At 43.9% G+C, this 27,624-nt stretch overlaps 2 protein-coding genes across 2 annotated transcripts in view; one reads left to right on the forward strand and one right to left on the reverse strand.

The window, feature by feature from the left end:
* The window catches only part of LOC135397303 (neuroglobin-like), a 156,399-nt gene that overhangs the window by 79,509 nt on the left and 49,266 nt on the right, over positions 1–27,624 (reverse strand). The gene's annotated exons all lie outside the window — the stretch shown is intronic.
* Positions 1–27,624, forward strand: part of LOC135397305 (uncharacterized) — a 56,857-nt gene that overhangs the window by 19,776 nt on the left and 9,457 nt on the right. The window contains exons 2-4 of the mRNA XM_064628786.1: positions 5,803–5,907; positions 11,453–11,579; positions 12,769–12,856. Of these exons, the coding sequence (XP_064484856.1) occupies positions 5,803–5,907; positions 11,453–11,579; positions 12,769–12,856 (320 nt within the window). The remainder of the gene's footprint in view (positions 1–5,802; positions 5,908–11,452; positions 11,580–12,768; positions 12,857–27,624) is intronic.

The following is a 27,624-nucleotide window of genomic DNA, read 5'->3' on the forward strand; positions in this document are numbered from 1 at the left end:
TTTTTTGCTGCTTTTTGGCCACCGTCTGATGTACAGGTTCCTACAAATGTTTCCAATAAAATGAAATGAAATGAAAAGAAAAAGTATTTCCGCTACAGATATAGGTAGCGGCGGACTCTTGCTCCGCTACCGCTGCCCCTACTTTTCATCATACGGAAGACGTGGAACATATAGAGAAAAAAGCGAGATAACGGTGGAGCAGAATTTTTTCTCGTTATTCCTTTTAATTACTCGTTCATCGGGTAGACTGATGTGACGATCTCCCTCAATTTCAGTAACTCTCATAAGCTAAGCGCAATCGAATATTTAGGAATATAATGTTATTCCGTGTCCTGTTTAGCTCACATTTGCGAAACACACACACGTGTTTATAACATAAAATGGCGTGGATACAGGGGTGGGGGGATATGTTTATTATATATAAATAAATAGGAGGCAAAGGCTAGCCACCACTAGGGCGGCTTGCTATTCCCAGGAAAGAAAGGGAAAAGGAAAGACAAACAAAAAGGAAAACAAACACGAAATTGCTCATAGTTCACCCAGAAGGCCACAGATCCGTAGAAACTCAACAAGTGCCTTTGGGACCTGGTGTACCCCATCTAATCGTCATCATTTATTGTTGTTGTTGTTGTTGTTGGCTGGTGTACGAACTCGATAATGAAGGTGCCTGAGCAATGGGCAGAAGACTTCTGCCCATTTCTCTCAGGCACTTTCATTATGGAGTTGATGTATAGCGTACTGCGTAATATGGGAATAAGTATTTAAGGAGATTGAAACATTTATTTTACTGTGAAACAAGCTTTCGGACGGAGTCCGCCCTTCATCAGGTGCGATGATCAGATCGCACCTGATGAAGGGCAAGACTCCTGTACAGGCTTGGGAAGGCGGACTCTCCTAATTGTCCAGTCTGTGGCTCAATCGAAGACGTCGAACATATTATAGTTACGTGCCCAAGACACTCTGAGTGTCGTGACAGACTTGTAGCCGCGTTAGGCCGGGTTGACAATCGACCCTTCGGAGTGCAGAAGGTGCTGGGCCCATGGCCAACGAGCACTCAACTGCCAGTTTTGCGAGCCGTTACACAGTTTTTAAGGGACACCAAGCTGTTAGACGGGCTATGACCCTGTCTGTGGCGTTCGTCGCTGCTTCGCGACATCTCCAGTGGGTGTGGGTGGATGTGTCTGGCATTCCTTTCCTTAGGTGATCTAGGGTAGCCGGCCCTCGTGATGAGGGTTACAATCCCCATTTTTTTCTTTCAATCATCGTCATCATCAAGGGTGGACTCCGTCCGAAAGCTTGTTTCTCAGTAAAATAAATGTTTCAATCTCTTTAAATACTTATTTTGTTCACTTGCGAGTGCTAGACTTGTCCCATTTTTTGCCTGTTAGTTTCCCGCGTAATATGGGCTACGAAGCTACTTTCTGTCGTACAATCAGTTGCAAAACTAGAGTGAGCGTGTTGATAGCATAGATTTCATACTGATTCTTGCAACTTTATTGTAAGGAGCAGAAAAAGAAAGCGTCATGTCTTTTGGAACAGGAATACTAAAATATATCGGAACCGCAAGGAGGTATACCTATAGTCGTTGCACAACAAACGTGCCGCCGACTTTACGTTATGATCTTTGTACCGCAGTTGAAGCATCTGGCAAGATAGAAGAATTACCTTAGCTTACACAGGTTGCCCAACGCGATCTAGTTATTTGCTCACATTAAATACGTTAAACTGTAGGTATATGAGCCACACAAAATGAATACATAATATTATTATTCGGGAGTCAGTGTATGCCATTATGCTTATTAATTGCTCACTTGCTTGGTGACGGTAAAGCAATTTATTGTTTACAGAGTTTGACTTATTTAGGCAAAAGATACGTGGTATTTTTTCTGTAAATGATTTACTACGGAGTAATCTCGCATGGGCAGACTCTTCCTTAAGAACCCCATACTCCCGAAAAACTCCCGTAAACCTTCCGTATTAAACGTGGTTTTCGTGTGGCTATACCCTTTGTAAGAGAAGCCGTCCTGTGGCTGGAAGAATGGAAGCAGGGGGTAGTCAACAACAGCCACTCAACTCAACTCAACTCGCTAGATCGCGAGTTGAGCAGACGACGGTAGTTTAGCAGACGGTAGCTCTAGGTAGTTTAGCAGACGACGCGGCACTTTCAAATACATGATCTCGAGTTGTTCGCACTAGACAAGATGCATGGCTTTTTCTGCGGATTTGCTACAGCTTTTGTAGCTTTCCTTGGCGCTGTACCGCTCGAGACACCATGCAGAACCCCCGCTGATGAAACTACCTACTGTTGAATCCGTGGCCGCTTGGACCCGAAATGGCTTCGCTGCAACAGCCCTATACTTTATGCTGCATGCTTGCTATGGGGGCAGGGAGGTTGCATAAATATTGCACCTTCTTTATTTATTTATTTTTATTTTATTTATTTTTATTTTATTTATAAAAATAAATAAATAAATATATTTATATTGTCTTATCATTCTTTATCTTGATCTTTATTTTATTTATAGCACTCTCTTTAGACACATGTTCGACAACGAAATGCCCATGGTAACGTGTTGCCTAGAGAAGAGTACGGTAGCGGAAAAGAAGCGGCACGGTACGTACGAAGCGTTACGTTTATTTTGTAGCGGCAGCCGGTATCGCGTTACTTTTTCAATTTTGTAGCGACGCTAGTATTGCGCTACCTTTTTGTCGAGTAGTGGGTAGCGGTATTCTGTTACTTCGTTTTGGCAGCAGGTTACAACACTGCTTTGCACGAAGACTGTAATTATCCGTTATTTTCTTTCTTTTTTTCTGCTTTAGCGATTTCGAACTCTTCGTTGGAAACTGACGTACCAGTACAACCCTTTTCCCCTCGCAGGAAACCACGTGGAAAAGACATATTTTTGATTCTGTAGCAATATCTATACGCGATGAAATACACGTGGTGCCAGACACAACTTTATAAAACCATTATGAAATGTACCTTCCCGAAGTGCCACATTCCCAGACATTGAAGCCGAAACAGAAGTATGATGTTACGGCATCATATTTTATATAACCACTAAAACCGAATACTAGTTTAGGCACGCTTGCAACTCTTCCCAGCGTACGGCTGACACCGTTAACAGCACAACGCAAAACATGCGGAAGAGGTGTGTTGCAAAAGCTTTTTACAAGATTGGACGGTGAAAAGAATGCTATTCAGCCGAGCTCGTTGAGCAGCGAACCGCTTTTTCTGAATAATCCTCGTCACTCGGAATGCAACTTTTGCGTCTCTTTATAAGCCTCATGTCTGATGACTCCGAACGAAGCATCAAATTGGATTGCCTCGACTCGGCTTCGGAATAGCACGCGGCTGTAATAATCCAGTTTGGGTTTCAGAGAAAAAAAAGAAAGAAACGGTTAGCAAAGTAGAAAACGAGTGTAGTTGCATCCAAAAAACGAGTTGTCGGGAGAATATTTTAGTAGAATGTTTGTAGAATGCTTGGAAATCTAGCATTTAGCATGAAAGAACTATGTTGTTCCAGCCTCAGAACATCAGTTCTTTCATGTTCAACAGTTGCTGCCTGCGTCGTTCCCGTTGTATGAATGTGTGTGTGAGTGAGCAAAAATGTAAGCGTCGAGGTTAGTGTAGTTTCCCTTTCTTTTATTAATAACGCGTCCTGGAGTAGCCAGTCCCGAGTGGCTCGAGACTACCATCTCCATTTTTTTCTTTTAAAATCAATCAATCAATCAAAAATGTAAGAGTGAAAGGAGGATGAGTGAGAGAGAGTGACTGGTTTGTCCCTTCAGATGGACGCACCCTGGAAGTTGCTGAGAAGGCGTGTTAGCTTAGCTCAATTGGTAGATCCCTGGACCGGTAATCCAGATGACGTGGGTTCGAGTCTTACAGCTGGCTAACCTTTTCAGTGCCTTTCATCTTTCATCGCAAACATTTAGGTTGGAGAAAATAAAAAATAAAACGGAAAAACCGATGTAATTTCGAAAGACGTATCTCGATGCTCTCGCTGAAAAATGTGGTTAGGTTTCTTGTGCGTGTCGGCGTTTCTCTTTTCTCTCCTTTTTTTCTTTTATCTTCTCTTTTTTCTGAATGGAGCATATATGCGAAACTTGTCGGGAGTTTTTATGATGGCGTTATTTATGCACGTTTATCCTGATAAACGTGTGAATATGTAGATAGTATAGCAGCATTATTTCGAAATGAAATTATTCCTAACCTACAAAGAAATGTAGCAGCGTTACGTGCTGGCCTAGGCTAATAACAAAGTTGATACACGATCTATTAATTACAACTGAAAAGTGGCCGCGTTACTCAAAGCTATGTTAGCAGAAAACGTGTGCAGCCGAATGTCCACGTTATTATGTCGATGTTATTTATGCGCAGAACGTGAAGAAAAACAATGTGCAAGTTTCCGGCGATGCAGAATCAAAAATAACAAAGACGGTTAAGAGCATCAGCTGTTTACTATATACATTAAAAACAAGACTTTCGTGCAGTAGGCTGCACTTCTTCAGGTTTGGGGACCTGTTCAGCCTACTGCACGAAAGTCTTGTTTTTAATGTATATAGTAAACAGCTGATGCTCTTAACCGTCTTTGTTATTATTTATGCGTGTTTGGAGGAAGAGCCGCCTCGTGAACCCTGGCGGTGGTCATCCTAAACGCCGTGAGTGGCAGCATCCCACCGTGGGCAGAGCTTTCTCACACCGGTAGACTTTTCAGACAGAGGTCGACGGGCACGGTCGACCGGTCCCAGGAACGAAAACTATCCCCGCCAGCTCCTTCCTTTCACCCTCTCACACTCTATCGCCACCTATACATCGCTCATAGCCGCTGTTGCTTCGCGGTGGTAACGCCCACTTTTAAACCAGGTAACAGCGGGTACAAACGTGCAGAGAAGGTTGCCGCCCTCGACTAGGGTTGCCACCTTTCGTAGTGAAAAATACCAGCTGAGGGAGAGGATGTGGTATAGAGGAAAGGCTCGCGGGAAAGGGAAGTGGATGAGGGGTGGAAGAGCACACACAGAGAACGAGAGAGAGCTCAAGATAATACGAGGAAACATATGTTCCTGTGTAATAATAATAATAATAATAATAATAATGAATAACTAAGGAAAGAACTGATGACTGTGGAGTTGGGTCTATGCTCCAGATTTATTCAAGCTGTAGTGGAATGTTGAAGGGAAAACCCGGCAAAAGCCCATATGAAAGGTCTTGAGCCACAAATACCGGCAAAAGGCTGCCGGTATCACCTTCCTACCGGCAACCGGCAGAGCGAGCAAATAACCGGCCGTGCCGGTATAATACCGGCCTGGTGGCAACCCTACCCTCGACTGAGATTCCGTCAGACGTTGCGATTCACCTCGTCGTGGTCCGATTCAAAGGAAACGGAACTATCGGGGGAACAAACTCTTATCGCTCTCCGAAATCTTTTGAGTCAATTCTCACGCTCCGTGAACAAAGTGAATGCGATGTCGGACGTCTTCCAAAAGAGTCGCTGACTCATCTTCTTTTCCTCGGAGGAAGTTGGTTTCCGCTCCGTAAGCGCTTCCACAGCGACGTATTGTTCACAACTTTATTGCTTTCAGTGTGGAGTGGACTCTCCACACACAAAAAATAAAAAAAATTACGCTGGTGGTGCTAGGTCGAAGAATGCCGAAGGAAATTTCGTCAGCTAAAAGAAGTTGCCACACTTTGATAGATGCGCATCATCCACTCATAAATACATAGCGTACATGCATAACATGCATACGTCAATGCTGGCGACAGTTTTGAAAAAAGAATTATTTCTCTTCTTCTTGTAGTTGGTGAGAACAAGGTTGCGTACCACGTGACACGAGCGAGAGCAGTTCCCATTGGTTGCCGAAACCTCGCCAGCGGTTGCCTCACTGGTGGGATTGCGATATCCGGTACGTCTATTCTCTTCTCCCCTTGGAATGTAGTTTTGCGTCGACGTAAAATGGCAGTCTTTGCCATTAAATCCGGCACAGTTTTGAGTTCTATACCTCTGCCACACGGCAATCTGAATGGCATTCCCAGCGAATGACAGTTACGTCGAATGCCATTCGTTTGTCTTGCATCGAGCTACATGAAGAAACCAGAAAGTCATTCGCAAATGATGTAACTGTCGATAATTAAGACACCATCACCTTAGCCACTAGGCCACGCGAGGTGGCTTTTTTCTTTTCTTTTTATTTTTTTATTATTTATTTTTATTATTATTATTTTATTTTTATTTATTTATTTATTTATTATTTTTTATTTATTATTATTATTTTATATTTTCTTTTATTTTTATTTTTTCCACAACGCGAGCTGGTAGCGGAACGTGTCATAACAGAATAAATGCGATATTCAACCAAGGAATTTGCTCGTCATTGTATTTCTTCGTTTTCTTCTGTTCCTTGGAACCATCCGAGCCAGCGAGGTATGACTTATAATCGCCCTCTTAAGGTAATACATAGCTTTATCGATACGTTTTCCAACATCACCGAAGCATGAAGCACAGTTAGGAAAGTTGACGGGACTGCCTCGGTCACTTGCATCCATCATCTATAGGCAATGTTCACTACAACGGCCGTCTCCTGACCCGGGTTCGAATCCGGGCGCCGGCTGTGCTATCTGGGCTTTCCACAGACGTTCAACGTCGGCACAGTTCCCTATGAAGACGGCCCAGGACGTTGACGTTTCCCGCTGGAGCGTGGCCGACTACGGCAAGCAGTCCGATCACCATCATCATCATCATCATCACCACCACCACCACCACCACCACCACCACCACCACCACCACCACCACCACCACCACCACCACCACCACCACCGCCGCCGCCGCCGCCGCCGCCTCCTGTTTAAAGAAGCATGGAAGTCACCCCTAAAATATTTCTTTTCTTTTTTTGTTTTTCGCTGCGACGTCTTCTGCAACGAACAAAATGAGCTCCTGCGAAAGAATGATGAGCGCAGGTGACATACAGAGCACGCGCAAGGCTCTGTTCCGACACACCTTTAAAAAAAAACCTCTCCACATGGGAAGAGCGTATCGGGGAACGAGAAGACGTCGTGACGTATCACGGGCTCCGGCACGTAACCAGAGACGTTGGAGGAGGAGGAGGAGGAGGAGTGTCGTCGGGAGGAACCCGAGAGGTCTGCCTGTTTAGGCGGCGTGTTTCTCGGGAAGGGAAAGGTGGTGGAGAGGAGGAGAGGAAAGGGTGAAGTGGAAGACCGAGCGGAATCCGCTCGGGGGGAGGATAGCTGCGTCCATGGGCCGACTTCAGGGGAACTGTGCCGGCATACGCCTATTACACATCTGAGGGAAACCCAGGAAAAACCCCAGACGGCACAGCCGGCCCGCGGATTCGAACCGCGGACCTCCCAGTCTCCAAGCGCACGCGTTACCGCTGAGCCACCGGAGCTGGTACCAGAGACGTTGAACGGCGCAGCTCGAGCATTTATAAGCGGCGCGTGAGCCGAGAAGAAGAAACTTGCTCTACTTAATTTCCAGGTGACGAGCGAGATGGACCAGCTCGTCACGTTATCTTGATTTCCGCATTTGAATCATCATTCAATTTTGAATCATCATCATCATTCTTGCACTTTAAGCTGAATCTATCGCGGTACGAGAAGCGTGCTTCCTTGCAAGAACATTGCCACGCAGAGCTGTGGACTTTCATAATTTTTTTGCTCTCGACTCGTTTAGAATCGAAAGTCTGAGGAAAAATAAACTCCCCGGGGCTTCCGTGCGGGTTATGTCAGCTCAGCGCTTACCTTTCACTTCTCTTTTCATCACACGATTTCCTTCGCACACAGAAGAGAAGTAAAAAAAAAAGTCTCTTCTTCTTTTTTTTTTCTTTTTTCTTTTTTCGACCTCTACATCTACTCCGGTGGAGGAAACAAAAGAAAGGCGAAGAAAGCAAAGATGAAAGCCGGAAAGCGGGACGCAAAGCTTGACGGACGAGTGAAATCGGTTCTTGTTGCGTTTCGAATTTTTCTTGGCTGGGCGAAAAGGCGACGTTGATCGCACACTCGAATTCTCGCTCTGTTTTTCGCGAAGGTTATTTTGGATCCGGTTTCAGTTATTTTGGACCTGTTACGTTACCGTAAATTTGGATTAAAGTGAAAAAAGAGAGTGTGTGTTTGTTCTTTCGCGCTTCTTTATACTGTGTGCGTGCTTCTTATACGCATGGAAAGACGTTTCCGATGTGCGTTATTTCGGATTTCGTTTAATCTATTTTAAATCTGGACTAACCTGAAATTACTTGTTGGATTAGTATCGTACGTACCTTACATCGTTCACTGTTGTCAAGGACGCACGTGTAAGCATTACAGTAGGATAAGTAAAGTACTTATAGCAAAGTATACCTAAAGGTTTTCAAATCATTTGCTCAATTTTTTATTCAAATCTAAAGTAATTCCTACAAGCATTGACCGGGGGGGGGGATATGTTTATTGAGAAAAAAAAGGAGGAGGAGGAGGAGGAGGAGGAGGAGGAAAGAAAGAAAACGAAAAAATAGAGAGAAAACGAAAAAAATGAAAGAAAAGAAAAGAAACGAAAAGAAAAGGGAAAGAAACGAAAAAGAGGAAAGAAAACGAAAAAAGGAAAAAAAGGAAAGAAACGAAAAAAAAGAAGAAACGAAAAAAAAGAAGAAACGAAAAAAAAAGAAACGAAACGAAAAAAAAGGAAAGAAAACGGAATACACACACACATACACACAGACAGATACACAAAAGGGCCTTAGAGGCTGGTCGAGAGACCGGTTGCACGGAGAAAGTTCAAGAGGGCAGTCGTAACTGCCCCCTGGTTGTGCAGGACCGGGCCGAGCAGGGTGGCCAAAGAGACGTTAGGGTAGCCAAGTTGTCGCAAGTGGCGTTGGAGGACGAGTCTTTCTGGGAGGTACCGGTTACAGGATAGGAGGTAGTGCATTGACCGGCATGTTCCATCCAATATACGAAACAAATGATACACATGATGTCCTAATGCAAGCGAGTCCAATGTCATCCCCTGGTGACAAGTCATCGCCTGTGTCGAATTTTGACATTTCCCCACGTGTGCCTTCCTCATTTAAGTTATGTTACGTAACACAGGCTGGACAACAAGCTAGCCCGACTTTCGACTCCGGGTCGAATCATTTCCGTTACCAGTGTTACGGTTTCATAATATCGCGGTGTCAGATTCCGGGACGAAATATCGCGAGATAAACTGATATTTGGAAGAGGAAGCCACATCGTACCGAACGGAAGCAGTCGTACCGTAGGACTTCCGCTGCTTGTGAGCCCCTGTATACATCCTATTAATATATGAATACCAACGAATGTAGGTGTATATTTGTAAGCTGTCCTGGGGCAGGCAATGGTGGATACCAGACAGCCAACAACAAAAACAACAACTACATGAATGGCGATGAGATGAGGGGATTGCGGTACCATACCTCAGTGCATGACCAGACAATTATTTCTGGAATAGCAAGCCGACGTCTCGTTTGGCTGACCTCTCCCCCGTTTTTTTTTTTTTTTCCTTTTCGTCTAATAAATATATCCCCCCCCCCCCAGACAGCCGTCATCTTCGAACTCCTCTGAAAGCAGCATAGAAAATTATATGGCTGAGGCAAATCCACTCTCTCGGAATAAAAATAAGTCCGCACATTCTCCAACGTGTCAAAAGCAAACACATAACGACATCGCTGGAATGAGTTGACGAGAAAAAAATAAAATAAAAACTTTTGTGGGATTCCCTTCATTCCGGCAAGGCAACCACCGTGTAAATACAGACCAAGTAGTACATATTACGATATCGTGGAGCATAGACAAACACACACAAAAAAAATCATAGCTACAACTACATAGCCGGAATGTTTCGCCAGAGAAATGAAATACCAGACAGCGTAAGACCGAGCCTTCTTCATCACGCTTTTTTGTCTGCTCTCGAGATATATAGTGCTCGTTTCTGTCACAAAAGCGTCACGTCACAGGCGAACGCCAGCTGGTGAATAGAATACTTATTTCACTCGTTTACGAAATGTTCACAACATGACCAAACCTGAGCGAACATGAACTATGTCTATGGGCTCGTGACAGCTTCCGATACTGCTGGACGGACGCTCGGACGTGTGTGTTACACGGTTGCCGTCCCTTAGAAATAAAACAATGTCATTTAACTCCTCCAGTCCCAGTATACAAGAAACACGAGGTACGTGCACTATAACTTGTGCACTATAATTGTTTGTTTGTTTGTCTGTCTGTCTGTCTGTCTGTCTGTCTGTCTGTCTGTCTGTCTGTCTGTCTGTCTGTCTGTCTGTCTGTCTGTTTGTTTGTTTGTTTGTTTGTTTGTTTGTTTGTTTGTTTGTTTGTTTGTTTGTTTGTTTGTTTGTTTGTTTGTTTGTTTGTTTGTTTGTTTGTTTGTTTGTTTGTTTGTTTGTTTGTTTGTTTGTTTGTTTGTTTGTTTGTTTGTTTGTTTGTTTGTTTGTTTGTTTGTTTGTTTGTAAGAGAAAAAAAAACGAGGAGAAATTGAACTCGTTTCCCGACTTGTTCTGCTACTCCTAACACAAATTCTTACCCCCCAACCCCCACCCCCAGAACTATACTTCTCAGGTGCTCTACTCGCAAGTTCTCTCTTCACTTTTCACATGTTCACTATTCAGAAGTCCACTACCCACATGTTCACTAGAAGTCCACAATTATCATCATCTATTGTTGTTGTTGCATTAACTTGTAGCTACCTACCTAAGAGAATTAGACTATTTACAGATGAGGCCCGTTAGGCGTACATGTCCGTTGTGAAGAGCAACATGGCGACAGGACCACTGTCGCAAGAACCCTTGCTCACCCAACAACAACAACAAAAAAAGTATTCCTCTGGCATTACCTCGCCATGTCCGTCACTCCTTCTTGTCTCCGCTTGTGCACGCGGAAGCCGCTTGTGCGAACGGCTTGTGCACAAGGAAGCCTAGCATCAGCTACTTTGCGCAAATTAACTTCCAATATATGTGGTTATGTACATACTACGTACGCCTTATTGCGGGAAAGATTTGGGAGACTCTTTCTTTGAGAGCGGGAGGGATTTCCCTGGCTATCCCTATGCTTCCCGGAATGCGACTTTGAGAAAGCGATCTACGTTCCAGGATATTCCCCACACGCTCAAGTTGAGTGTCTCATCCTTATCTCAGACAAGTGTCACATTACACATCGCCATCATCCGACGTCGCGGACGATGGTGGTGCTGGTGGTGCTGGTGAAGGGCGACGCGACGTCAAAGAGGGCGGCGTCACATCGAGATAGAGAGAGAGAAAAAAAAAGAAAGGAAGAAAGACTAATATTCTGTTTTGTCACGCTGTGCATCAAAGGAACGATCCGTGGCCGCTGATCAGAGTTGTATTCGACCGTAAGTTACGATGTGGTGTTTACTGTGAAGTGTCAAAGAAGAAACAGGAACGGCTTGACCACATCCGGTTTCTCTCTTTTAAGGTGGCGTAAGCCTGAGATATCAATGGATGGACCCTGGGGCTTTACTTTTTGGAACTGGCGGTAGCTTGCGCCACCTAGCCAATAGCTATCGTACCTTGACGGAACGTCACAAGTGTGTGCGATCCAGGTAAATGTGATTGAGGGCCGTTTTGCATTGCGAATAGCAAGTTGAATGTATAGAATCGCCTGCTTGATATGTCGGCAAAACGAAACGCGGAAGAACAGTGGCATCACGCCAGCGAAAATGCTGGCTATAAATTTCGATTGAAAACACTTGGGCGGGAAGCTGAAATATTGTGCATGGTGATCCTAAACACTATAAGAACGCACGCGAGAGGGTTTTTATCTTTTGCTTTGTGTCCGGGCAGTCGCTTCGAGCGCTTTCTCTCCATAATAAATAATATCAGTAAAGTCATTTTTATGAAGCGTCAGCTTTCTTCATCAAAGACGTGCAGTGTAGTACCATCCGGGACGACACGGTCTTAAGAAGATCAAAGGAATTAATGCATCGTTTTTCTTATTTACGATCATCTGTATTCTTTGAAGTGTATAAGAAGCTTCGTGTATATCGAACAAGATAATTAGGTAGCCGGCATCGTAATTTGTCGAGCTTGTTATCGTAGCGTACTAGACTGGAGTATATTCAAGCTCATAACGTTACGACATGCATGTGATTAGTGGCACTTTCACCCGTCCTGATTTTCTTTCTTATTGTTCGTGATCCCGCGAAGAAAATAGTTCGCTTCAGTGTAGCCGCGGCAAGTGGCAGTGGTGTAGCGCTCCGCGGATAGCACGTCAGAGCAGATGGCGTCAGTTACCGCGACCTGAAAACGTTGCAGACGGTCAAAAGCTTCTTTTGACTTTTCTCTTTCCGGTCTTCTTTTATCGTTGCTGCTGCGTTCGAGAAAGTCTCGGGGGGCACATGAATATGCACGCGTGAATTTCACTCTCCCTTTTTCTTCCTTTCTCTTTCTTTTTGCTTAATTCGTCCGCATAATCCCTGTCGGTGTGGCGTAATACTTATTGCGCTTGACCAGTGTCCAAGAAGTGTTGGATCTCACCGTTGACTGCCTCTTCGACGATCGCCTTATTTCATTATATAGTAGTTTGGTGATGCAACAAAGAAACAAAATGCGAGCAAACTAGTGTATGACTAGTTGTTGGTAACATTTCGTTGACTCTGGGGTGCTACGGAAAAAAAAACGAAAAACTGAAACGGACGAAACGAAACCGAAACCGGCATTGCTGTTTTTGAGTCACGTCTCGTCCCCTTGTGTTTCCTCCGACAACAGGTATTGTGTGTTGTGTTTTTCCAGGTGCTGCCTGGACTTGGTTACTTTCCTCCACGATGTTCACGAGATGATGCCTACCTCGTTGTACACATGTGAATGTGTGTTTGAGAAGGTATGTAAGAGAGTCCCGCCAGTCTTGACGGGTGGGTCCAGCGTCTTTCGTTCACTGCATTTTTTTGTTTCGCACGCGCACCCACCAGTGCGAATACAAACTCTCCTAAAGTTATGTATACATCCGGCGAGCGAGCTTAACAGTAGAGGTAAGCGGAAACGGCGTCTCTGTTTACGGTTCTCGTTCTGTAAAGGACGCAGCATAACACCGTCAAGCCCACCTGTCCACACGCCTCTTGCTCGGAGACAAAAATGACATATTTAAAGAGCCAAAAAAGTGATCACAACATGCACGATGAAATCTTCCTTTCTGCATTTAATCAGACGCTGTTCCTTTCTCTCTCTCTCTCTCTCTCTCTCTCTCTCTCTGAGAGGTGTAATAGCGTAGAAAATGTATGCCAGTGGAAGTATGGTGTCATTTGCAGAATTATGTTTCTTCCTCTGGACACAAACGTCTATTGTGACACAAACGTCCGGCGTGCAGAAAAGCACGTGGAATCCTACGCAATATTTGAAGCAGGAACATTTGAAGAGTGGTGAAGGTATTTTCTTTGTTTCTCTCGTTAACAGCTAGAACGGTGAAGAATATTTTTGACGAAACAGAACGCTTCAAGTGCACTCTTAAAAATGAACTTCACCACATAGCATGCACCTAGCCAATCATCACCCCGAATGACAACGTTCTCGCACTAGATTTGTTGAAAACGGGAGGAGGAGCCTATTTTGTGCCGTGCATAATGGGCACAAAATAGGCTCCTCCTCCCGTTTTCAACAAATCAGGGGTGAGAACGTTGTCATTCGGGATGATGGTTGGCTAGGAGCGTGCTATGTGGTGAAGTTTATTTCTAAGAGTGTGGGATAGGCATTCTTTTGGTCAAATGGAGGTTTCATGTCACGATGCTGTTCCTTATTTCCTTTATTTACTTCTTTATTTATTTTTATGCAACGTCTGCAAGTGGTGAACTTAACCTTTCAGCGGACGTTTTGAGTGTGATGTGTACCTTGGTGGACGACGTGCTTTATGTAGTGCGACGGCACTACGTACCCATACTTTTGCTAGCCGTCATCGTCGCATGCGAGAGTGTAGAAATTCTACAACAGGAATTTGAAATAATCTATTTCCTTTTTTTCTCTCTCTCTCTCCATCTCTCCCTGCCTCTCACGGTGAACTTTTGTTTGTCTTTTGCATTAGCACTAGCATGAGAACGATCAAACGCACTCATCGGTCGTTTAATTCAGCAGCCCAACCCAAATAGGCCAATGATCGCACGCCATTTTGCATTCACACTGCACGACAGTCGTACCTTAAAACCGGAAATAGCGTGACCTAAGAAATCTCCACTTTTTTTTTCTTCTATCCACCACCACCACCCACGTTTTCTTAACCGACGGCGTGATATAAGCGTAGAGTCCACTATGTTTCTTTTTTACTTCTTTTTCTTCTAGTTTATTGTCTTCTGTGTGTCTCTCTTCCTTCCTCTTCTTTTTCTTTTATTCTTTTTGTTCTCGTGCGCTTCGTAATGTAACAAACGAGCACGAACGCCGCGATGTTGATGGAATGCCCTGGAAATCGCGTTTGCTCCATAAAATAGTTTCATCTACCACCTGTATTTATAGTCATCACTGCTCGTCATACAAAGACGCGATAATGCCTACGGCATCTACAAACTACACACGCAAACTACGGCAAACTACACAGCGTACTAGAAACAAAGCAGACGACATTTAGCAGACGGAAATTGTGTAGCAGAAAAGGCTGTCTGGATCACGACCTATACTAGATTATACCTACCATGTCATTATGGGCTACTCCTATGCAGGATCCACTAGATGCTACACATCGGCCCGCGAGAAAAGCCATTAAAAAAATAAGTAAATAAGTTTACGTATTTTTTTTAATGGCTTTTCCCCCTCTTTATAATTCACTGGCTTGCACTGTGGCATTGAGGAGTGCTCAGTCACCCTCCCAGGTGTATATCGCTCGCTGAGTGACCCCTGGTTTGCCAATCCCGAACGATGCGCAGCTACCCAGGGCCGACGAGCCGCAAACACGGCGAAACACGTGTCCTCTGGTGCTGTCGCATCGTTCAATGAGTATATATATATATATAGCCTGCATGCGTGGTATAACAACAGTTTAATAAAAGAAAATCGGAACAAGTCAGTTCATGTCGGAAGCTGTGCTTTCACACGAATCAGCCAGAAGCAATGAACACTGAGGTCGTGCTCTCGCGCATCGTCTTCGGTGTCCGCCAACCATCCCACTAGCGCCACTACAATACTGTTACATATTATTAGCTTTTATACACATAAGAAAGCACCAAGAAGGTGTTTCCCATATTAGCAGATGACCTGCTGACTGCTTCCCTTTCGTAATGTTGCTCCCCAACGCTTTGCCTTATCTATTCGCGCTGTTATAGAATCACATGACAGTTTAGGAAACCTATGTCTACGTAATGCTTCGTTTAAACATTATTCCACGTTAATTTAGTGTATTCATGAAATGCGTCAAATTCATCAGACAGACGCATTCAAGTCGAGAGATCCAATTACCCATCCTAAACTTCCGCCCTAATATTACGAATAGGAGAATAGGGAACACTATAATACGCATGTAGACACATTCCCTCGTAGATAAGCCGAGATAGATACAGCGCAACCTCCACCAAGGCTTTACGTAACACCTGTCAAATAATACTGAGCGAAAGGGCATATGCACCAGTATAGCGCTCAGCTTGGTGTTTCCGTCGCCATGGAAACACTAGTTTCCCCGTCCTTTCAGTAAGTGCGCCCATTCTTTCGAGACTGCAATGAGATTAGCGCCATTATGAAGATCAACGCGAGATAAACCGGAACGGTGGTAGCCCGTGTCTGCCGCACCTTTTGACTTGTGTCGCTAGTTGTCGCTACTTGAATGAACCATCTTCGTTCGCTTTGTCAGTCGCAGGATTATCGACTTTGCATTCATTTTGCGATCATTAAAGTCGGGACGTTTAACCTACCTTATATTCACATTTTTTGGGAGAAACTGTTGCGTCGGGGGCTCGTATGGGATGTATGGAACATGTCTTTATGATGTCTCAACGTCAATATGATGGTGGGTTCCATTCATTTTGCTGCGGAATTCGCTAGATAGAGGTCTCTTTGGCTAGAAATTTCTCCCAAGAAATTTGTACTTAAGCAGTATTTTTCATTACATTTTTCATTTCATTTCCATTTATTTTCCTTTTGCGCTACAGCACAATTGGAGGAGGTACGCCAAAAAAGCAGCAAACGCTGCTTGACTAGGGCAGTACCCCCTTGCTTTTGGCGTCCGCAGCAGCAAGTCAAAGAATTGCATTAAGTTTCGGCACTGTACGATGGTAAAAAAGAAAAAAAAAAGGAGAAGACCAAGTCGTGCCAATCGATGCAAAAAGTCTCGGCATAACGGATCACGCAGGTCTTTCACCAAGTAGTCCTGATTCAGACAGACTGGTGCAGACGATACAGCGGTATTCCTTGACCATTCAGTTGAGTCTGTCTGTGTGTACTGTACAGCGCATAATTACTCTCGCTCGAACAATGAACGGAGGTAATTGCTTGGAACGCCAGCGCCGATTGTCCCCATAATTAAAGGCTTTCTCTCCTTCCCTTTCCATTCCGCAAGAGTGCCGAAGTACAGATAGCGGCAACAACATCGACTTCTATAACTGGAGTGATAATGCATCAACAATAAATAAATGCTGTAAGCACTCTTTATAACGAAGCCAACGGGACCGGAAAAAAAATCGATATAACGCGAGCGGCGGTTCGACAAATGCCGATGTGCCACAAAAACGGCAACAGTTTCCTCAGCAACACCTTGGCAGCCCTTTAATTTAATATACTACATGGGGGAAATGAGACGAGAAAAATGGCGTCAACTGGGATTGGCGTATCCGCCGGCTTCGTACAAAGCGGAGTCGCCGTACGGGACACTTCGCATTTCTGTCGTGGTTCTCTATACTGTCTGTCCGTATGTTGAGTTGTAAGCGCTGTAATTTCAAGTCAAGTGACAGTGTCAGATTTCCAGCAGTGTCAGATTTCATTATAGAACCAGGAGGGGTATTGTTTATTGAAAAAGAAAGGGAAGGAACGGAGGTTTACTGTATATCTGAGCTGTAAGGTGGCACGCGTTTCATATTAGGCTACACACCAGCTTATACAGTACACTCTTAAAAATGAACTTCACCGCATAGCACGCTCTTAGCCAACCATCATCTCGAATGAGATCGTTATCTGCCCTGATGTGATGGAAACGGGAGACGTACGCCTTTTTTGTGGCACTTATGCTGGTCATAATTGTCACAGAAAAGGCGTACGCCTCCCGTTTTCAACAAATCATGTCAGATAACGATATCATTCGAGATGATGGTTGGCTAGGAGCGTGCTATGCGGTGAAGTTCATTTTTAAGAGTGTACAATGCGACCATGACGCAATGAACTACATGTACGCCAACCCCTTTAATGCATTAAACCAAACGGCATTTACTTCACCTCCTAACCAACCATCATCTCAAATGACATCGTTATCGCCCCTGATTTGTTGAAAACAGGAGTCGTGCGCCTTTGACGTTACAATTATGTCCCGCATAATTGTCCCAAGAAAGGCGTACGCCCCAAGAGGGACGATACAAAGTGTAAGAGGGACGACCCTCTGTGCGTCAGGTTTTTGCATTATGAAGTGCTCCGACTTAGGAATGAGCAGTGACATCATACTGTGATTACTGTGTAACAACGCAGTTACATGCTGATGCTTTGAATACACAAACAGGAAACGGCTACTACAGTTCAGTACATCTGTACCTGTACCCGTGTGTATCGACTGCGACTTTTTATGAGCTGGTCCATCCTGCGTGAATGTCAAACAATCAAGAAATGAAATTTCTTTTTCGTAGTCCTCTATCTGATCATTTCTCCGAGAAAAAGGGCGCCTGTTCCGATCTTAAGGATAAGACCGTTAGGACTACAGGAAAGCCAGTTTTGTGCTGGACGCACAACTGTTTCAACTTGAAATGGTGTGACCATGATGATATTGTTCTAGTCCATTCTACACTCTTAGAAATGAACTTCACCGCATAGCACGCTCCTAGCCAACCATAAAATCGAATGATATCGTTATCTGCCCTGCTTTGCTGAAAACGGGAGGCGTACGCCTTTTTTGTGACACTTATGCTGTTCATAATTGTCACAAAAAAAAGGCGCACGCCCCCGCTTTCAACAAATTTGTGCGGATAACGATATTATTCGAGATGATGGTTGGCTAGGAGCGTGCTATGCGGTGAAGTTCATTTCTAAGAGTGTACTGTAAAAGTACTACCTGTACAACGTAGACATGGTGCTTCATACAAAACGTACTACGTTGTGCCTATACTCTGTAAAGTACTGCACCTACCGCCCATTCTAAGCACTTCACTTCGACACAAGTAATCAATGTGAAAATAACGCGCATGACGCGTTGAATACTTATACCGAAAACCTCTAAACCTATAAGGATCCGCCCAGAAGTGAGTTGTACAACAAGAATTCAGACATAACCGATGACATAACAGATGAAGAAATCAGTCTGATCGCATTCGTTGTCCATCTATACGTTGCATTATAGCTCCTCCGCAGACTCGACAGACCCCCAATTTACCTCCCCATATTTTTCCTTCTGCCCCTCTCGAATTTTTCCAATATTGATTATAGCCTCCACTTTTCCCGAGGTTTCCTTTTTTCTTTGGCACTTTCTTTTCCCTACTTTCTCTTGGAGGAGCAAGAAATTGCGTTAGATGAATAGGCTAAACGAAATGGACGTGACGACCTCCATCGATAAAATGCAGTCTTACTTCTGCCTGGTTTATTTCACTGTAGGACGTAGTTGCGGCCCCATTCGCCGAGAGTAACGAGTTCTTTGGGAAGGAAAGGGTTAATGGGATGAAATGGTTGAAGGTCGTCTGTGTTTAACTGTTCGGAAGAAAGCTTGTATGAGAAGCTGAGAACGAGACGTATAGTGGAAATCTCCACCAGAGGAGCTCCACGCAATGTGTTTATTTATTTATTTATTTATTTATTTTAATGCCATGTTACCACCACGAAGCAACTGTGGCTGTGCTAGGTATACGGAGACGCGGCTACTATGCGCCGATTTGAGAGGAAAAACTGCCCGGAAAATCTAGGGAAAACCTTGCGCTGATAGGATCCGAACCCACCACCTCAAGTTACCACCAGCGAGCGAATGCTGTATCCGCACCGTTCGTGCTGGCAATGTGTATACAACAAATAGTTTCAAATAAGTGACAGCAGCAGATGATGTGCTCCTTTGCCCGTCTCTACTTGAACTTGGTAGCACATATGACGTGTGTGCAGCTAAGATCAAAAAGAATTGTCAGTTGTCGAGCAACCCTGATCCTAATATTTCGCCGAGACATGGTTGCGGAGAATGCGGAGCGCGACACCTATCGGAAAATAAAATCATATGTACTTACATCAGATCATTTGGAATTGTTCCTAACAATAAAACCACCGATAAAAAGACCAAGATTTTTCCAATCAACAACTCCGAAAAGTCGGAAACTTTATTTATTTATTTAGAATGCTGTTTTCCTAGAGCGGTTACAGAAGTGAAAACAAAACAAACAATACACAGCATGTGCTTAAATAGAAAGCAAAATGAAATATACAATGACCACATAAATGCAAGAATTAAAAGCAACTATTTTAAGAAGGAGGAGATGTGATCAAGAAATACATCTAAATTAATTGAACATACAACACTGTGAGGGAGGGAATTCCATTGACGTGACATATAGGGGGAAAATGAATGCATGTACTCATCAGTTCGACATTTCTCAAGTTTAATAGTTTTACAATGTCAAGTACACGTGATTCAGTTAAGCCACAGAATGCAACATATTCACTTGGATCAATAACTAAGCGCCCGCTGATTATTAGCTAGAAAAGTTCTAAGCTTATGTAGCAAAACTCTCCTGTGAAACTGGAGTAGGTTAGATTTTTTTATTTATTTTTTTTTAAAGATGTACAGGCGAGGATCTTCTGTCGTAAAAGCTAAAAGTGAATCGAAGTGCATTTCTTTCTGACTTATCAAAAAGAGCTAGACCTTTTTTTTTTTTTTTCGAGTACGGAAGCCATATTACTGAAGCGTAATCCAGAATTGACCGAACTAACGTTTTATATAACAAAATAATTGAAATATTCTGGCATTTGTTTAGTGTACATCTGAGGAAACTAAATCTTTTAGATGCTTTTGTTATCACCTTCCCAAGAGCAAAAACAAACAAACAAAACAGGCAGTTCCTTGTATGTTGTCCTGAGAGTCCTGTTGTCCTAACTTCGTGCGCTAGTTCGTGAGCAATCTGTAGCTTTAGTAGGATAGCACCACTGGATAGCAAGATCTATTTCCCGACGAAAGACGTCCAACTTACCAAAACCGTTATGTCTGGGGAGTCGATATTCTGTCTATGATTTCTACGCGTCTCCATCGCTGCGTGGAGGCCGTCATTCTCCACGAATTAAAAGTATGCGCATTATTTTATCCTATACTTGAATGGGTAGACTAATGCCTCACTAACGTCGTATCCACGCAGTGCTGCAATTAATGGCCCTCACCGGCTACACGCTCGCTCGAAATTACGTTTTTCGGGATACCCTAGAACGCTTCCCCCTCCACTCTCTCTCTTTTATGAGACATTCTTAGAGTCTCAACGAGGTAGTTGGGATGAATGCGATAACGCTTCGAATGGCCCCGTGAACGCAGGCTGAGAAACTTTCCAAATGGGTCTCTAAATTGTAATTTAGAAGAGGGCGTCCCTTGTTCTGTTGGGTTCCTAATAAGGACCCTGAGTTGAATGGGTTGAAGGAATCCGTGAGGAAGGTATGGGTGAGACTCTTAGAGCAGGAAACAAATCCGTTCATTGTTTAGCAGACGCGTACTTCGTGCGACCATCCTTCCTATTATGCGTGATACCTTCAATAACAGAGACAGGGGAGTTTCGTAAAGATGGCTTCACCTACAGATAGCGAAGCGGCGCAGGCAAAGCACGATATGCAGGAGGCCCATCTTTCGAGTCTCTGTGAAAGTCACTGGACGATTATTCTCTATCCAGATACGCGGAGATCAAGTATTTTAACCTGATATCGATTGTGCAAAATTTTGAGCATATCAAACGTTCTTGCTTGTTTTTGCTGTTGTTGGTGGTGGCGGTGGTGGTGGTGATGCTGCTGGTGGAGGTGGTGGTATTTTGGGCAGCCACCTCGCACCTCGAACTCTGATATCGTGTACTATTTTCTATCATCATCATCATCGCAATCATCCAATCAGTTGCACAAAATTCCTGATCTGAGCTACAGTCATATCACCTTCAGTACATGGCACAGGTCACTGCTATTTCTATCATCCTAATCCACACATAGGGGGGTTGATCAGAAAGAATCAAGATCAGCTACTCCGCACACAGAATCCTCCACATCTTAAACAACATGTTGTTGCACACGTTTCTGCGAAGCAGACTAACTTACGTTATGACTTTAAAAAAAAAAAAGATAACCTTTTACATCCATAATTCTTGATTGTATCTTTGTTTATTTCGGCATCTGGGGACATTTCTGGTGGCACGTGGACAATTTGCTTCGCGCAAAAGAATCTTTCCCCGGAGACCCCCTCGAGCGGGTCCAGCGTTTACGACGGGTAATCTTTCTCGGAAAGCATCATGACTGGATAGTGGAAGTTTCAGCTTTGAACGTGCAGAAGCAGACATACGGCCGCAGCAGACGGCAGCAACAACTCCCACGAAAACACGCCGTAGAATGACGATGAAAATCGATTTACAATTTGGCAAGAACGCACCTTCCGTAAGACGTCCACCGCTTGTACATAAAAAAAAATCCTAAAGTGAGCTGAAGTACAGTTCTTTTTCTTTTTTTTCTTATTATTATTGTATATGCCATGAGATCAAAGTAATACATTTTCTTAACATATATTACGGAAGCAATGAACGGGCCGATGTCGCAGGGAGGCTGGGCCTTGTCAAGCACAATTCTGTTGTTCCCCGCCCACCCCGCAGTCCCCCCCAGCGTCATGCTTTGGTGCAAATAAACTGAGCTGAACTGATGAGCAGCGCCACCGCTGACTTGCACACTGTGGCGCTGCGAGGGGGTGCAAATGACATGATCGCTCTAATCTAGTAGGCCGTGCTCTGTGACCAAGAGCGAGGCGAGTCGTGCTTGCTCGACGTGGAGCTCGTTAAGGTCCTTTGGAAGCAGTTCTTTTTCTTCAGGGATGCCGCGGGCAAAAAGGAAAGGAGAAGCGGGAAAAAAATTGCGTCTTTGTTTAGAGTTTGGGAATTAATTAGCGAAGATGGGCGGATAATACTCTCGCAATATTTTTTTTCTTAATTCCGCGCTAGCGCCGCGAAGCAACTGTAGCTATGAGCGCCATACAGACATGGACAGATGGAGAGAGGAGAGCAGGAAGGAGGGGGGGACTCGGCAATATGTTTATCGAGGAAGTTATAGGCGTCTCTTTTTCTGCTTTGCTTTGTTTTTTTTTTGTGTGTGTGTGTGTGTTTTCATGTTTGTTTAACGAACGGGTATCATCTACGTGCGTTTGTTTGTCTGGTTGGTGTGAGTTAAAAAGGAAGCGCGTGAACATGTGGGCGCAGATGATGCTCGAGATGCACAATTTCTGAAGGCCATTGGCTAAAACAGGAATGGTGTTCAGGGAGACGTCGATAACGTTATTTATTTTTCGGCTCAGCGGTGCTGCCACCATTTTGTTTTCTTTAAACATTCTGTTAGAGAAAGCTAGTGAACGTTCCTACAAGGTCTGGCTGAAATCGGAGGCCCGGAAGGGTACCAGTACTCGAATTTCTAAACTTCCGATCATCAGATTATTCCATGCCCACGTTTTCTTTCGTTAATTTATTTAGAACGTTGTGTAGTGATTCCACGCATGACTTCGCATATGACAAAGTGGTCTCGTTCTGTCTTGTCTGTCTGTGTGTTCTTGCTCAGCAAAAAATAAAAAGAAAGGATGCGACGTCGAAGTGAAGTCAGGGGACATCATTTACAGTGTATTTCACACCTGGTGGTAGGAACTAGGAAGAATTGGTTTTTAAATCGTTGCCAAACGACATAAGGATGACGTAAGGTTGTCCTGTGTCGCGCAACACAGTAGTACTTCTACTATTTACTGCAACAAAAATTAGCGCCTATAGTACTATATAGTGCTATAGTACTATGGAGTACTATATAGTATCACGATAACTATCGCTGTTTTACTACGCGCAACATCGAACTGGCTGCAGGATCGTCTGCTACATCAACATCTACCTATAGTGGCGTTTTTTGTGAAAAATGTCACGCAGGTGCTTGCTTGTTACTCCTGCATATAGAGCATAGTAGTAAAAGCACGCGAGCTAGCTTTTGTATTTACGACGCCTGTATACTTGAGTTTGAAGAGTTCTGAGTCAAAGCATTCTTTCCTTTCGTTCTTGTCGCGGAACTTCTCAAACTAAAGGAGATGCTACCGTCGTGTCCTTGTTTTTACCCAAAAAAAAAAAAAAACACGATGCTTCCTTACGTGCTTGTGTTGGGAGATCGTCACATATTTACCCGTCCACGAACAACTACCAAGAAGACGCTTGATTTTACGACGTCATAAATAACTTATCACGTCAGACGAATAAGAACACTGAGGCAGGCGCCGATAGATCCAGGTTGAAAAGATTTGTCGTTAGATGGCTCTTTTTTTTTTATTCGAAAAAGATTCGATGGATTGAACGTCTAACAGCGACTTGATGACCTAACGACGCCGTCGCGCAGATGTGTTTCCGATATCTCCATTTTCTTTTTGTCGTTGACAGTGTGGCGACTTTGAGACCCGAGCCATGGTGCCAGCGCTGAAGTGGATTTCATATATTGACCTATTTTAGTGACTGTGTGTTGCCCTCGTTTCTTTCATAATTTTATTTTTCCTTGCGCTTAATTTTTTCCTCGTATAAATACATCAAGGAGAATTTATTCGCGTAGCTTTAATTGAGTAGCTGAAGCAACATACTTAGCGAAGCGATGGGGAAAAATAGCAGCCTAAAACCACAGTCACAGACCAAACCGAAAAAAAAAAAAGAAGACGAAGCAACTGCTGTCGAATAAATCCTTCGAATGCTTAAAATCACCACGCGGAATATCACAATTAACATTCACACCCACTTTTTTTTTTCTGTTTCATTGTATATCCGGCAGCGTATTTCCGGTAACTTCACTGCCCGTAGCTTCCTATCCTCGAAGCTATACTGTCCTTCGTTTGACGGCGATTTCCACACAAACTTTTAGAGTACATACTTCACAGTGGGAAAAAAAAATTGTTAGATAACCAGTGAACCGCTCCATATCCGTCCTTCGAGGAATAAATAGGATGGAAAGGTTTTTACGTGGGCACCTTATTTTGTTTCTTTCTTCTTCTTCTTCTTTTTAATCGCTCGAATGAAAGCTGGAATGAAAGGGTTTTTGGTCGTATTGATATACTACATGAAGCAAACCGCGGCGCCCCACAAACCAGACATCGTTTCTTTCTATATTGAACTTATTTATCGTGAATCAGAAATACGGTCACCCTGCACAAAAGACCCTGCAACTATACTTAGGCTCAATGGACCTTTTTGACACACACGTTGTATCCTAGCGGCTCTCCGGCGAACCACGCTGGGACCGCGTCAAAACAAGTCCGCGTAGGTAGCACAAATGGCCAAAACCGGTCCAGAGTGGGACCGACGGGCTTGCGCCGTTTGTGCGGTCTCCCCACTGGTCTCCACTTCTGTCGTCCCCATACAGCGCCATCTAGTGAAGACAGAGATAACCCTCTCCGGCACCTCAAGGTCATGCGCATGCGCTTAAGCCGTTGTGAAAAAGGTCCATTAATCCATCATTCACAGCCTGTCGCGAGGGTTACTCCCTTTCTAAACCGTATGTAACGCAGCTTTCGGTTCATCACCGTTCTCCGGAATCCCCTGCCTTGTTCGGCCTTCCAACAGTATTCACTGAGCGCTAAACGGAGCGCGAGCAAAGTGAGAAGGATTCCAAGCAGACGACAATTAATTTCTTACTCCTTATCTTCCTCCCCGGTAAAAGACGAGTTTCCCGGGAAAGTTAAACCTCGCAGGCTTTGTTGCTACGGGGCATCATTTCGTGAAGCGTAATTGCCAAAAACTCGAGTGGTTTTCCCCGCTATCTTTGAAGCACAATGCAAGTTTTAATGCTTCGAAAAGAAAAAACAAAAACAAGAACGCGAAATCAAAGTTTCCAGCGCTGTCCACAATTCTCGTGGGTGATGCCTTCTGCTAGATTGTTTGCGCCATCTTCTTGTCGTCTGCTACGTCGTCTGCAATGCTGAGTGCTATCTCGTCTGCTGCGAGAACTATACGATATCTTGTTCGCTACGTCGTGCGAATGTCGTCTCCTTATTTCGCTTATTTCTCTGTGTGTTTCTGATTACTTTACCCGCGCCATTTCTTCCCAACCTCCTCGTCTATACTTCTTTCTCTCTTACCGTCTGTTTTAATGACTTCAGTTTGGCCTCCTATATCGTCTGCCACTTCGCCCCCTGTTCTGCTCTTTCTTCCGCCTCGGCATTTATTTGTCCCTCTGTCTGGTCGCTGAAGGCGATTTGGAGGATTAAACGCGGGAGAAGTCGACGCAATCGAGTACAGTTAGCTTCCTCCAGCTGTTTGAAAAAAAAGAAAGAAAAAGAAGAAGGAAGAAGGCTAAGCCAACCGCTTCTTCTTCTTCTGCAGGAAGAAGAAAGTAAAGAGGTCACACTTTTCTGGACAAATTATCGTGCTGTATGCGCAGTCTCGTTATGTGTGCTGGACAACTAAGTTAAGAACGTGTATGGCACATAGCAATCAGCCCTTATATTAGATACGTGTAAAAATCATATTCTTGTGCATCTGATTAAAAATCGCGGGAATAATACTTATAAATTGCAAAGCGTAAACTATTAACAAACCGAAACGGAAGCGGTTGTGATCGTATACGTATGCGAGGCTTAATTGTATCCATGACATGCGGAAACAATGAAAAAATAAATAAATAAAGAAATAAACTAACATAGGCGCGCAACATGGAACGAGAAATGAACTTACAGCCGATCAATTCTGCCTAAGAAAATAAAGTACTAAAAAGGTAGCTGGATTTCGTCATTCAGACGACAAGAAGTCCAGGCGCCGCAAACATCCCTGTCTCTGCAGTTTATTTATAGGATGTGCGTGTCATTTGACGTGCCCTTTATTTAATGCTCTCAAAAACTTCCTCCTACGATAACTTACTCTTATACGTCGCTATACACGCGTCCCACTTTTGCGTCCCTGCAGCAACAAATGAACGGGACAGACGAGGCGATGTCGACACACAAGACCACTATTTTTAGCCCTTTCCAAAGGAGCGTCAACGAAGAAGCACCCATGGACGTTCATCGATTGATACCACTAATCAATTCTACCTTTAGAAGGCGATCACGCGCTCATGAATGCATGATGTCAATTGGTGGGCTTCAAATGAAAGAGCGACGTCGTTTATTGAATGAACGCTTCGAGGATATTCAACATGCTTTGGACTGCGATGTGGTCAACTCTAGTAAAGTGGCGCGAAATGTGAAAGAGAGAGAGGTGCTGTATTTGAGAAGCCTGCAGTCTGACATCTCATTGGAATTGCAAAGGGAGCATTCATGTCGGATGCAGGTTCTTTCCAGACGGAGAGATAGGGGAGAAGAAGAGAGAATGGGGAAAGAGTACAGGGGAGGAAAAAGGAGTCGAAGAACAGGAGATGGATTAGGGAAGCGAAAGGGATGTCCGGGAGGTGCTTTTTGTTTTCTGGAGGGCCATTTTTGTCATTTTTTGCATCAGTGGTGATGGGGATGCAGACACTCAATTTATTCCGCAACGGAGAGAGTTCGGCTTGAAACATGGCGGATAAGAACATTAGTAGACGTCCTATTACACGCTCCAGGTTCTTCTGAAGCTGTTGTCGTCTTGAAGCGTCTTAACGAAATACTTGAATTCCAAAAACAAAATAACGATGCAAAATGCCCTTTTTTGCATTTTATTCCACATCAATAAGCACATTTTTATGACTCTTTTCTTCCCGTTGAGACAACTCCAAGAATGTATAGTACATTTCTACGACAAAAAAGACACGCAAGTCAATGCAGTTTCCCCACGACATCTTTGTACTTTATCCGTTAAAATGAGAGCTGCATTAATGCGTGCGTAAGAGGCAGTGCTGAAATTTCGTACCAAGTGCCTCGCATGATTTCGTTGCAGACGAAATGGCTTTCATCTCCAGCCTGCGCAGAGCAAACATCCCTTCTCTCTGGAAATAAAGGAAGTCATATTATTCTGCTTCTTATACACTATACGTGCAACGGATAACAGCTCCTTGCATGCCCTATACCAAACGGTGGAGTGAGTCATCAAATATTCGTGCCTTCGTGAAATTCGTGTCGTAAAATATGAGCTCACATACGCATAGTTCAGATTGAGAAAGGGCTGTGCAGAATGACTGTAGTACTGTACTCGAGATGGTTAACTAATATTTTATGGTAATGGTTCTCTTCGAACGAGCAAATCGGCTTTTTTCTTAGATGGTATTTTAGACAGTTTCGGTTTACATTTAGACAATAGTTTAGACAATTTTAGAATACATTTAGACAACCAGTTTTATTCTTTATAGGGAGACAGTTATATTCTCTAGAGC

The sequence above is a fragment of the Ornithodoros turicata genome, chromosome 6, assembly GCF_037126465.1.
Source record: "Ornithodoros turicata isolate Travis chromosome 6, ASM3712646v1, whole genome shotgun sequence".
NCBI classification, from domain to species: Eukaryota; Metazoa; Arthropoda; class Arachnida; order Ixodida; family Argasidae; genus Ornithodoros; species Ornithodoros turicata.